The sequence below is a fragment of the Crinia signifera genome, chromosome 9 (assembly GCF_055691185.1).
Source record: "Crinia signifera chromosome 9, ASM5569118v1, whole genome shotgun sequence".
In the NCBI taxonomy this organism is placed as follows: Eukaryota; Metazoa; Chordata; class Amphibia; order Anura; family Myobatrachidae; genus Crinia; species Crinia signifera.
The window spans coordinates 1,465,684-1,479,841 of NC_139225.1; the positions used below are offsets into that span (position 1 = coordinate 1,465,684).

The window sequence follows — 14,158 nt, forward strand, 5'->3', positions numbered from 1 at the left end:
TGTTAGTACTGCACAGTACTACTTCTATTCTATTTCTGGCATCTATTATTAGTCTGTATGTACAACTGCACAGCACTACTTCTATTCTATTTCTGGCATCTATTATTAGTCTGTATGTTAGTACTGCACAGTACTATTTCTATTCTATTTCTGGCATCTATTATTAGTCTGTATGTACAACTGCACAGTACTACTTCTATTCTATTTCTGGCATCTATTATTAGTCTGTATGTACAACTGCACAGCACTACTTCTATTCTATTTCTGGCATCTATTATTAGTCTGTATGTACAACTGCACAGTACTACTTCTATTCTATTTCTGGCATCTATTATTAGTCTGTATGTACAACTGCACAGCACTACTTCTATTCTATTTCTGGCATCTATTATTAGTCTGGATGTACAACTGCTCCTATTACTTTTTATGTTAGTACTGCCCAGTGCCACTTCTCTAGCCTTCTAAGCAAGGCTCAGTATCTGTTCTTCTGTCTATAAATGTATTGTTATTGTACACAGTACCACTTACACTTGTTTATACCGACATCCCTCATCACCTAATTCCATTGAAGTGTACAGTGCGGCTATTGAGTTCTATGTGCCATATATTTTGTCCGATAAACAAATTCAAAACATCATCAGAAAAGTTCCTTGTTACACAATATTCACCATTCAGGTGCTCAGAAGCCACCATACCACCCTTACACACATGCAGTTTTAGAGACGCACCCGGTGGCTTAGCTTGGGGGAGGTTGATTGGGAGTGAGTAGGAGAAGGTGCCCGAGGGTCCAAGAAAACCTCTTTCTCACAGGCGTAGCACCAGACTCGGAAGGTGGTCAGGTTCACCGTGAGATCGTGCTTCTTAGCCTGTAAGTGCAGCATAACACCACAGTAAGTCAGTAACATCGATGATACTCATACACAAACGTTAGTGTCGCCGGCTCCCCCACCTGGGCATGTAAGGTACTGTGATCGGCATAGGACTCTCCACATCCCACGTACTGGCAGCCATCCTGAAAGCAGACAGCATCTGTCAGTCACAAGAAGGAACAGACCTACCTCACGCCTGCACAATTAAAGGCCAGTTACCTGTAGACAGGCCCACAGGTTGGGACCACCTGCTCCGCATGACTCGCAGGACCCCTACAGAGAGATAGGAGACAGAGAAGTACGTCAGCGAAACGTTCAATCAGTGTCCGCCTGTGATGAGTCCGCTCTGGAGAAACAGCTGCGGAGTCGTACAAGGGTCTGTATATCTCAGTACAACCCCCCCAAGCTAGGTACATCTCCTCTTTAGGGAATTTTTGGGTGAGGCTTTATAACGGGATTATTAGAAAGATATTGTCTAGATAGACAGTCAATAGGTCTACACCATAGGTCGACCGGATCAAAAGGACGACATGGTTTGGGCTCTGTGATTTGCTACGCTCGGCACACTAGTATATTCTCTATCTATGCCGACATCTTCCCAGAGCCAGTGTAATACATGTGTATGGCCAGTCCCACAGCCAGCCAGTGTAATACATGTGTATGGCCAGTCCCAGAGCCAGCCAGTGTAATACATGTGTATGGCCAGTCCCAGAGCCAGCCAGTGTAATACATGTGTATGGCCAGTCCCACAGCCAGCCAGTGTAATACATGTGTATGGCCAGTCCCACAGCCAGCCAGTGTAATACATGTGTATGGCCAGTCCCACAGTCAGCCAGTGTAATACATGTGTATGGCCAGTCCCAGAGCCAGCCAGTGTAATACATGTGTATGGCCAGTCCCAGAGCCAGCCAGTGTAATACATGTGTATGGCCAGTCCCAGAGCCAGCCAGTGTAATACATGTGTATGGCCAGTCCCACAGCCAGCCAGTGTAATACTTGTGTATGGCCAGTCCCACAGTCAGCCAGTGTAATACATGTGTATGGCCAGTCCCACAGCCAGCCAGTGTAATACATGTGTATGGCCAGTCCCACAGCCAGCCAGTGTAATACATGTGTATGGCCAGTCCCACAGTCAGCCAGTGTAATACATGTGTATGGCCAGTCCCACAGCCAGCCAGTGTAATACATGTGTATGGCCAGTCCCACAGCCAGCCAGTGTAATACATGTGTATGGCCAGTCCCACAGCCAGCCAGTGTAATACATGTGTATGGCCAGTCCCACAGTCAGCCAGTGTAATACATGTGTATGGCCAGTCCCACAGCCAGCCAGTGTAATACATGTGTATGGCCAGTCCCACAGTCAGCCAGTGTAATACATGTGTATGGCCAGTTCCACAGTCAGCCAGTGTAATACATGTGTATGGCCAGTTCCACAGTCAGCCTGTGTAATACATGTGTATGGCCAGTTCCACAGTCAGCCAGTGTAATACATGTGTATGGCCAGTCCCACAGCCAGCCAGTGTAATACATGTGTATGGCCAGTCCCACAGCCAGCCAGTGTAATACATGTGTATGGCCAGTCCCAGAGCCAGCCAGTGTAATACATGTGTATGGCCAGTCCCACAGCCAGCCAGTGTAATACATGTGTATGGCCAGTCCCACAGTCAGCCAGTGTAATACATGTGTATGGCCAGTCCCACAGCCAGCCAGTGTAATACATGTGTATGGCCAGTCCCACAGCCAGCCAGTGTAATACATGTGTATGGCCAGTTCCACAGCCAGCCAGTGTAATACATGTGTATGGCCAGTCCCACAGTCAGCCAGTGTAATACATGTGTATGGCCAGTCCCACAGCCAGCCAGTGTAATACATGTGTATGGCCAGTCCCACAGTCAGCCAGTGTAATACATGTGTATGGCCAGTTCCACAGTCAGCCAGTGTAATACATGTGTATGGCCAGTTCCACAGCCAGCCAGTGTAATACATGTGTATGGCCAGTCCCACAGTCAGCCAGTGTAATACATGTGTATGGCCAGTCCCACAGTCAGCCAGTGTAATACATGTGTATGGCCAGTCCCACAGTCCGCCAGTGTAATACATGTGTATGGCCAGTCCCACAGCCTGCCAGTGTAATACATGTGTATGGCCAGTCCCAGAGCCAGCCAGTGTAATACATGTGTATGGCCAGTCCCAGAGCCAGCCAGTGTAATACATGTGTATGGCCAGTCCCAGAGCCAGCCAGTGTAATACATGTGTATGGCCAGTCCCACAGCCAGCCAGTGTAATACATGTGTATGGCCAGTCCCACAGTCAGCCAGTGTAATACATTGTGTATGGCCAGTCCCACAGTCAGCCAGTGTAATAAATGTGTATGGCCAGTCCCACAGTCAGCCAGTGTAATACATGTGTATGGCCAGTCCCACAGCCAGCCAGTGTAATACATGTGTATGGCCAGTCCCACAGCCTGCCAGTGTAATACATGTGTATGGCCAGTCCCACAGCCAGCCAGTGTAATACATGTGTATGGCCAGTCCCAGAGCCAGCCAGTGTAATACATGTGTATGGCCAGTCCCAGAGCCAGCCAGTGTAATACATGTGTATGGCCAGTCCCAGAGCCACCCAGTGTAATACATGTGTATGGCCAGTCCCACAGCCAGCCAGTGTAATACATGTGTATGGCCAGTCCCACAGTCAGCCAGTGTAATACATGTGTATGGCCAGTCCCACAGTCAGCCAGTGTAATAAATGTGTATGGCCAGTCCCACAGTCAGCCAGTGTAATACATGTGTATGGCCAGTCCCACAGTCAGCCAGTGTAATACATGTGTATGGCCAGTCCCACAGTCAGCCAGTGTAATACATGTGTATGGCCAGTCCCACAGTCAGCCAGTGTAATACATGTGTATGGCCAGTCCCACAGTCAGCCAGTGTAATACATGGTATGGCCAGTCCACAGCCAGCCAGTGTAATACATGTGTATGGCCAGTCCCACAGTCAGCCAGTGTAATACATGTGTATGGCCAGTCCCACAGTCAGCCAGTGTAATACATGTGTATGGCCAGTCCCACAGTCAGCCAGTGTAATACATGTGTATGGCCAGTCCCACAGTCAGCCAGTGTAATACATGTGTATGGCCAGTTCCACAGTCAGCCAGTGTAATACTTGTGTATGGCCAGTCCCACAGTAAGCCAGTGTAATACATGTGTATGGCCAGTCCCACAGTCAGCAGTGTAATAAATGTGTATGGCCAGTCCCACAGTCAGCCAGTGTAATACATGTGTATGGCCAGTTCCACAGTCAGCCAGTGTAATACTTGTGTATGGCCAGTCCCACAGTAAGCAGTGTAATACATGTGTATGGCCAGTCCCACAGTCAGCAGTGTAATAAATGTGTATGGCCAGTCCCACAGTCAGCCAGTGTAATACATGTGTATGGCCAGTCCCACAGTCAGCCAGTGTAATACATGTGTATGGCCAGTCCCACAGTCAGCAGTGTAATACATGTGTATGGCCAGTCCCACAGTCAGCCAGTGTAATACATGTGTATGGCCAGTCCCACAGCCAGCCAGTGTAATACATGTGTATGGCCAGTCCCACAGTCAGCCAGTGTAATACATGTGTATGGCCAGTTCCACAGTCAGCCAGTGTAATACTTGTGTATGGCCAGTCCCACAGTAAGCCAGTGTAATACATGTGTATGGCCAGTCCCACAGTCAGCAGTGTAATAAATGTGTATGGCCAGTCCCACAGTCAGCCAGTGTAATACATGTGTATGGCCAGTCCCAGAGCCACCCAGTGTAATACATGTGTATGGCCAGTCCCAGAGCCAGCCAGTGTAATACATGTGTATGGCCAGTCCCACAGCCAGCCAGTGTAATACATGTGTATGGCCAGTCCCACAGCCAGCCAGTGTAATACATGTGTATGGCCAGTCCCAGAGCCAGCCAGTGTAATACATGTGTATGGCCAGTCCCAGAGCCACCCAGTGTAATACATTGTGTATGGCCAGTCCCAGAGCCACCCAGTGTAATACATGTGTATGGCCAGTCCCACAGCCAGCCAGTGTAATACATGTGTATGGCCAGTCCCACAGTCAGCCAGTGTAATACATTGTGTATGGCCAGTCCCACAGTCAGCCAGTGTAATACATGTGTATGGCCAGTCCCACAGTCAGCCAGTGTAATACATGTGTATGGCCAGTCCCACAGCCTGCCAGTGTAATACATGTGTATGGCCAGTCCCAGAGCCAGCCAGTGTAATACATGTGTATGGCCAGTCCCAGAGCCAGCCAGTGTAATACATGTGTATGGCCAGTCCCAGAGCCAGCCAGTGTAATACATGTGTATGGCCAGTCCCACAGCCAGCCAGTGTAATACATGTGTATGGCCAGTCCCACAGTCAGCCAGTGTAATACATGTGTATGGCCAGTCCCACAGTCAGCCAGTGTAATAAATGTGTATGGCCAGTCCCACAGTCAGCCAGTGTAATACATGTGTATGGCCAGTCCCACAGCCAGCCAGTGTAATACATGTGTATGGCCAGTCCCACAGCCTGCCAGTGTAATACATGTGTATGGCCAGTCCCACAGCCAGCCAGTGTAATACATGTGTATGGCCAGTCCCAGAGCCAGCCAGTGTAATACATGTGTATGGCCAGTCCCAGAGCCAGCCAGTGTAATACATGTGTATGGCCAGTCCCAGAGCCACCCAGTGTAATACATGTGTATGGCCAGTCCCACAGCCAGCCAGTGTAATACATGTGTATGGCCAGTCCCACAGTCAGCCAGTGTAATACATGTGTATGGCCAGTCCCACAGTCAGCCAGTGTAATAAATGTGTATGGCCAGTCCCACAGTCAGCCAGTGTAATACATGTGTATGGCCAGTCCCACAGTCAGCCAGTGTAATACATGTGTATGGCCAGTCCCACAGTCAGCCAGTGTAATACATGTGTATGGCCAGTCCCACAGTCAGCCAGTGTAATACATGTGTATGGCCAGTCCCACAGCCAGCCAGTGTAATACATGTGTATGGCCAGTCCCACAGTCAGCCAGTGTAATACATGTGTATGGCCAGTCCCACAGTCAGCCAGTGTAATACATGTGTATGGCCAGTCCCACAGTCAGCCAGTGTAATACATGTGGACTTATGGCCAGTCCCACAGTCAGCCAGTGTAATACATGTGTATGGCCAGTCCCACAGTCAGCCCAGTGTAATACATGTGTATGGCCAGTTCCACAGTCAGCCAGTGTAATACTTGTGTATGGCCAGTCCCACAGTAAGCCAGTGTAATACATGTGTATGGCCAGTCCCACAGTCAGCAGTGTAATAAATGTGTATGGCCAGTCCCACAGTCAGCCAGTGTAATACATGTGTATGGCCAGTCCCACAGTCAGCCAGTGTAATACATGTGTATGGCCAGTCCCACAGTCAGCAGTGTAATACATGTGTATGGCCAGTCCCACAGCCAGCCAGTGTAATACATGTGTATGGCCAGTCCCACAGCCAGCCAGTGTAATACATGTGTATGGCCAGTCCCACAGCCAGCCAGTGTAATACATGTGTATGGCCAGTTTCCACAGTCAGCCAGTGTAATACATGTGTATGGCCAGTCCCACAGTCAGCCAGTGTAATACATGTGTATGGCCAGTCCCACAGACAGTCAGTGTAATACATGTGTATGGCCAGTCCCACAGTCAGCCAGTGTAATACATGTGTATGGCCAGTCCCACAGCCAGCCAGTGTAATAACATAAGAACCAACCTTTGATTTTAGGATCAGATCCTCCTTAGTGACTTCTCCAATGGAATCCAGATGTGAACAGAAATCTTCAATGTCCCCCATTGTGCTTGTAAGGAGCAGGACAGAGAGAAGGGGAACGCCTCAGGTTTTAGGCATGAAGGATAATGGGACAAATAGCCTGAGAAGAGAAGAATAGAATAATCTTACATGAAGTAATAACTGGGCACAAACCTTCTCAGTAACCCGCAAGGAGTGGCTATTAGTCCGTGTCGGTGCGGCCTGTATGGAAGAGAATGTTGTTTGGCAGATTGGGGAGTGGCTATTAGTCTGTGTCGTGTTAGGGTTAGGCTGCGGGGGGGGGGGGTTAGGGATAGGCTGTGGGGGGGGGGGTTAGGGATAGGCTGTGGGGGGGTTAGGGTTAGGCTGTGGGAGGGGAAGGTTAGGGTTAGGCTGCGGGGAGGGGAAGGTTAGGGTGCTGGAGGGGAAGGTTAGGGTGCTGGAGAGGAAGGTTAGGGTTAGGCTGCGGGAGGGGAAGGTTAGGGTTAGGCTGCGGGAAGGGAAGGTTAGGGTAAGGCTGCGGGGGGGGGTTAGGGATAGGCTGTGGGAGGGGAAGGTTAGGGTGCTGGAGGGGAAGGTTAGGGTTAAGCTGCAGGAGGGGAAGGTTAGGGTTAGGCTGCAGGGGGGGGGGGGGAGTTAGGGATAGGCTGTGGGAGGGGAAGGTTAGAGTTCTGGAGGGGGATGGTTAGGGTGCTGGAGGGAAGGTTAGGGTTAGGCTGCAGGGAGGGGAAGGTTAGGGTTAGGCTGTGGGGGGGAAGGTTAGGGTTAGGGCTGCGGGAGGGGGAAGGTTAGGGTTAGGCTGCGGGAGGGGAAGGTTAGGGTTAGGCTGCGGGAGGGGAAGGTTAGGGATAGGCTGTGGGAGGGGAAGGTTAGGGTTAGGCTGTGGGGACGGAGGTTAGATTGTAAAGATATAGGGGGAATCCTATTAGCAGTGGTACTAGCTGTGGCACACTCCTCTACCAGATGCTGGCCCTTGGGGTTCATGCTGCGGTGCCTCAGGCACCTGAAACATAAATCCGGGATAAGCAGTTGTCAGAGCCGTGATACATGTGGGATTGGGAAACTATCCAGGATACCATGTGTTATTGCATGCTTGCGGGTTCATTTCTGGCCAATAAAAATGGCCGTTAATTGGATACCATGATAATGATCATCGGTCATGAATTGAGATATTAGACTATTTTTTTATCACCTGAAAGCAGACAACATCTAGTTGGATACTACCCATATTCGGTACCCAAAACTCTCCTATCTAGTGCCTAAACTTAACCCCTGCACCATGCCGCCTAAACCTAACCCCCCTTCTAAGTGCCTAAATCTAACCCCCTACCCACAGCCTAACCCTAACCTTCCCCTTCCGCAGCCTAGCCCTAACCTTCCCCTCCAGCAGCCTAACTCTAACCTTCCCCTCCCACAGCCTAACCCTAACCTTCCCCTCCAGCAGCCTATCCCTAACCTTCCCCTCCCACAGCCTATCCCTACCTCCCCCCCCCCCCGCAGCCTAGTACTAACCTTCCCTCACTGCAGCATAACCCTAACCTTCCCCTCCCCACAGCCTAGCCCTAACCTTCCCCTCCCCACAGCCTAGCCCTAACCTTCCCTCCAGCAGCCTAACTATAACCTTCCCCTCCCCACAGCCTAACCCTAACCTTCCCCTCCAGCAGCCTAGTCCTAACCTTCCCCTCCCAGCAGCCTAACCCTAACCTTCCCCTCCAGCAGCCTAGTCCTAACCTTCCCCTTCAGCAGCCTAACTATAACCTTCCCCTCCCACAGCCTATCCTTAACCCCCCCCCCCCCCGCAGCCTAGCCTAACCTTCCCCTCAGCGCAGCCTAACCCTAACCTTCCCCTCCCACGGCCTAGCCCTAACCTTCCCCTCCCCTCCTGCAGCCTAACCCTAACCTTCCCCTCCCACAGCCTATCCCTAACCCCTCGCCCCCCTGCAGCCTAGACCTAACCTTCCCCTCCCCGCAGCCTAGCCCTAACCTTCCCCTCCCGCAGCCTAGCCCTAACCTTCCCCTCCCGCAGCCTAACCCTAACCTTCCCCTCCCACGGCCTAGCCCTAACCTTCCCCTCCCACGGCCTAGCCCTAACCTTCCCCTCCTGCAGCCTAACCCTATCCTTCCACTCCCACAGCCTAGCCCTAACCTTTCCCTCCCCACAGCATAACCCTAACCTTCCCCTACCACAGCATAACCCTAACCTTGCCCCCCCCACAGCCTAGCCCTAACCTTCCCCTCCCCCCAGCTTAGCCCTAACCTTCCCCTCCCCACAGCCTAGCCCTACCCTTCCCCTCCCGTAGCATAACCCTAACCTTCCCCACCCAGAGCCTTAGCTACCCTCCTGCAGCCTAACCCTAACCTCCCCTGCCGCAGTCTAACCCTAACCTTCCCCTACCGCAGCCTAATCCTAACCTTTCCCTCCCTCAGCCTAACCCTAACCTTCCCCTCCCAGCAGCCTAACCCTAACCTCCGCTCCCCACAGCCTAACCAAACCTCCCTCCCCACAGCCTAACCCTAACCTTCCCCTCCCACAGCCTAGACTTAATCTTCCCCTCTCACAGCCTAACCCTAATATTCCCTCCTGCAGCTTAGCCCTAACCTTCCCCTCTCACAGCCTATCCCTAACATTCCCCTCCCACAGCCTAACCCTAACATTCCCCCCCCCCACACACACAGTCTAGCCCTATCCTTCCCCTCAGCCTAGCACTAACCTTCCCCTCCCCACAGAATAACCTTAAGTCATCTCATTAGTGCCTAACCCCCCCCCCCCCCTCCCCCCATCCCCAGCCTGACCATAACCTGCCCCCCAAGTTCATTGAACGGTATGCCGGCCTGTCAGGAATCAGGCATCCTGACCTCTTCGGGTCTTCTGATGGCAGTCTGTATACTGAACACCAGCTTCCTGACCACGTTCCGTTACTGGCCGACGTCATGTTATCACAACACATAATGATCATTTGCGGAGCAGCTGCTGAAATTTTGATATTTGAATCAGACAACTGACAACAAACATTTGTATAAATCCTTATCTATACATAGCAGACAACCTGGTCCTATTTCTATGTACTGTATATATACTATATACAGTAGCAGTATGATCACTGCACTGCAGGTTTAACTACTGAACGACATACAGAAGATGATAATATAGCCAGACTTTGCCAGGAAAAAGTCACCAGAACTATGTAGATACCACCGTGACTATAGGGAGACAGCTGATACCGTTGTGCAGAGCTGGGCACGCTAGTAATGTACTGTATGCAGCATGAAGCAGACCTACTACCGGGTATGGTGTAACTCGCTGACAGTCGGGATTCCCGCAATCATTTCTCCGACATCGGAATGCTGACTGTCAGGAGCCTGAGGGGGGGGGGGGCAAGTGCATTCGCCACACTGCAGAATTGCTGTGCTCGCCACCTATTCTATTCTCCCTCCAATTAGCGATTAACTCTGAATCAGGCCCTTATGCAAATGTGAGTATCCACCAGTCTATGCTGATTTCTATCCATCATCATATTAAAAGCTGGTGCTACGGACCAAATTCCTTCGGCGGCTGTCATCATTGCTATTGGCACTTATACCCAGTCCGTGCTGGTATCAGGAGGTCAGTCAGGAACAGGTGTGCCACCTGCGTTCGCCTGCTCCAAACCACCACTGATGTCAGCCTTACCCGCCCTCTAGATGGATCTGTTCATGCAAAGACAAGTCCACTTCCTGTGCGTACTACCAGGTCTATGGATTAGGACATAGGCCCTTATTTTGATTCGTGCGGTACGGCCCGCGTGCGGCCGTACCGCCGATGTTTTTCTTCTGCACATGCGCAGAGGTCAATCTGCGCATGTGCAGCCCCCTTCGCCGCAGACGGGATTTCGTCCGCCGCAAAGGGGGCGTATAGGGGCGTGAGGGGCTTCATCCCCTCATTTCCCTATGTGTACGCCCCGCGTTTCATGGGCGTTCCCATGCAAACGCGGGGCGTACGCATGGTAATGAGGGCATGACGCCACTCATGGGGGCGGAAAGCTGACGTCGGCGGATGTCAGCTTTCAGCCCCCATACAAGCTACCACACGGACGATTGTCCGTGTGGTCTCAGCTTGCGGGAGCTGCCGCGGCGTGCGGCCCTGCCTTCGATGGTCGTCGACCATCGAATGCAGGGGGCAGCTCCCACCATGGTGGAGGCGTACGCCTCCACCATTTTCGTGCGGATCGCCAGCCGTCCGTGTACGGACGGCCGTGGCGATCCGTAGTGTGGGCGGGGATACGTCTGGTGCGGTCGGAGCCGCATATGCGGCTCGACCGCACCAACCAGAATAAGGGCCATAGTGAGAAATGTACTAAGATGTGTATTCTACTTCACATGTGATGTTGCTATGGGAAACCAATCAGATCCTGTCTACTATCTTCTAGAGGGTGCTGAATAAATAAGCAGTAGATTCTGATTGGTTTCCCATAGCAACATCACATGTGAAGTAGAATACACATCTTAGTAAATTTCCCCCATGGAGAGAGATAAAGTGGACGGTGATAACACAGCAACCAAACAGCTCCTTATTGTCATTTTTTTTAAATGAACCTGCAATCTGACAGTTAGGAGCTGATTGGCTGCTGCGTTACCACAGGCCACTTTATCTGCACCCACGTGTGGTGTGGAGCATGTGCAGGACATGATGGATTTCTGCGTCACACGCGCGCAGGTTACAGATATCCGTAAGATCCATCGGCAATCCGGAATCACACCCTGTTATGTATACAGGGATACGTAAGCATCAGACCCTGGGAGAGATGTACTAAGCCTTGGAGAGAGGTAATGTACCTGCCAATCAGCTGATACGTAACCTGAAAATGATTGGTAGTTTATCTCTCTCCACATCTTAGTACATATACCTCAGGGTGTCCTACATACACAAATCAGTCACAAGCTTTTCCAGTGACTGCTGCATAGTGGCCCTGTTCTCCCGGTGCATGTATAGGCCCTGGAAGCTTGGTGCTAGGGATGGAAGTATTAATGCATGCACAGGACCAGCTCCGGCCCTCTCTATATCCATGTACCATGGTGTATATACAGTATACTCTGAGCATGCATAATACAGTATATCCATGTACCATGGTGTATATACAGTATACGCTGAGCATGCATTATACAGTATATCCATGTACCATGGTGTATATACAGTATATACTCTGAGCATGCATAATACAGTATATCCATGTACCATGGTGTATATACAGTATATACTCTGAGCATGCAGAATACAGTATATCCATGTACCATGGTGTATATACAGTATATACTCTGAGCATGCATAATACAGTATATCCATGTACCATGGTGTATATACAGTATATACTCCTGAGCATGCACAATACAGTATATCCATGTACCATGGTGTATATACAGTATACTCTGAGCATGCACAATAACAGTATATCCCATGTACCATGGTGTATATACAGTATACTCTGAGCATACATTAATACAGTATATCCATGTACCATGGTGTATATACCGTATACTCTGAGCATACATAATACAGTATATCCATGTACCATGGTGTATATACAGTATATACTCTGAGCATGCACAATACAGTATATCCATGTACCATGGTGTATATACAGTATATACTCTGAGCATGTATAATACAGTATATCCATGTACCATGGTGTATATACAGTATATACTCTGAGCATGCACAATACAGTATATCCATGTACCATGGTGTATATACAGTATATACATGCTGTCAGTCACAGCAGTGGCCTATACTACAGCCTGGCAGCCCCCCATGTGCCTGCACCCCGTCTCCATCACGGATACGCTCCAGGCTGTGTGTGAGGAGGACGCTTACCTCCCTACTACGCTATTCGGGCTGCCAGTCTGCGGCTCCCCATCTTTCCGCAGCAGTGTTGACGGCTGATCCCTGGCTCCTCCACGCTGCCAGGGCAGGGGCGTGGCCCGGAGGCCTCGGAGAGTTGGCAGACGTCATCACCCTGCACCGGAAGCGCCACTCTGTTTATTTATTGTCGCTTCTCTGTCCTCTTCCGGCGAAGTATTATATCGCTTATTTACTAACATGCCTGCAGGGAAAAACTTTCGGCGGCGCAGAACCTCCAGCTCGGATGAGGAAGATGAGGATGAAGGGGTGACCAAAGCGGTCAGGTGGGTGAGCTGCTTCCTGTAGTAGGCCATGTAGAGGTGCTGCTGCTTAGATATGTATTGTGGAACAACAAGTCCCAGAATACCCTGGCAGCAGCTCATGGGTGGTTATCTAACACTGGGATGCTTATGTTGAAAATGCAGATTCGCACATAGCAGCCAATCAGATTAGTTCTATCATTTACTATGTAGCAATAAAGAAATGCTAGACAGAATTTTATTGGTTGCTATGGGTAAAACACGCATTACATTGCACTTTGCAGTGTGTGTAGTTTATGTGGATATTAATAGGACGGTTCGGGGACATTTTGATTGGACGCGATACTGTGGTAATCTGTTATCTCCATTTGCAGGATGAAGCTAGAAGAAGCGAAGGAAGTGCAAAGTCTGAGAAGACGGCCGAATGGTGTGAGGTCCGGGATTGCTCCACATTATTTCTGCATTACACACTATTATATTACTTGTATTTCACTGGCTGCTGGGTTATGGTATAGAATAGATGATGGACAATGTCTAGGTCAACAACCAATGGTCGAGAGTGACTAGGTTGACACCTATGAATGGTTGACATTGATAGAAGGTGGACACAATCTTTTTAGGTCGACATGAATAAGGTTGACATGGCTAGCGTTTTTGGGCACGGTGCCTCGCTGTACTCGGCACACTTATATTCTCACTCTATGTCCACTTGTAAATAGTAAAGTATGGAAAAAACACCTTTTTAAAGAAAATGTGAAAAACTCACGTTGACCTTAGTCATGTTGACATTAAGCTTGTGTTGACCTGTGAATGTCGACCATTCTTAGTGACTGTCGAACTAAGCAGTGACGACCCAGGGACCGCATACAGTTTTGCTGTTGCTGAAGGAGCATCTCGCTGACTGACCCGTGTCCTGTAGAGGCCTCTCATTATAACCTACTGACACTGCATATCCCCATCGGCTGGTGCGATGTGTCCCCATCGGCTGGTGCGATGTGTCCCCATCGGCTGGTGCGATGTGTCCCCATCGGCTGGTGCGATGTGTCCCCATCGGCTGGTGCGATGTGTCCCCATCGGCTGGTGCGATGTGTCCCCATCGGCTGGTGCGATGTGTCCCCATCGGCTGGTGCGATGTGTCCCCATCGGCTGGTGCGATGTGTCCCCATCGGCTGGTGCGACGTGACCCCAGACTGTTTCTGCTATATATTTATATTTTACAGAGAATAGGGATAAACCCATAACTGACTTATATGCACCTCTTACATGTTATCAATCAGATTCTACCTAGCTTTATATAGAATGGACAGGACAAATGATAGGTACATGTGGCTTGGTTATGAGCAACTATTACTCTTGTCA

The 14,158-nt window shown here is 50.1% G+C and overlaps 1 protein-coding gene across 1 annotated transcript in view; it reads right to left on the reverse strand.

The window, feature by feature from the left end:
* Positions 1 to 12,634, reverse strand: part of USP20 (ubiquitin specific peptidase 20) — a 66,830-nt gene extending 54,196 nt beyond the window's left edge. The window contains exons 1-5 of the mRNA XM_083160865.1: positions 12,513 to 12,634; positions 6,629 to 6,785; positions 1,089 to 1,142; positions 950 to 1,012; positions 729 to 866 (exon numbers count right to left, since the gene is read on the reverse strand). Coding sequence (XP_083016991.1) covers positions 729 to 866; positions 950 to 1,012; positions 1,089 to 1,142; positions 6,629 to 6,709 — 336 coding nt within the window. The 5' untranslated portion in view covers positions 6,710 to 6,785; positions 12,513 to 12,634. The remainder of the gene's footprint in view (positions 1 to 728; positions 867 to 949; positions 1,013 to 1,088; positions 1,143 to 6,628; positions 6,786 to 12,512) is intronic.
* Positions 12,635 to 14,158: the final 1,524 nt, after the last annotated feature.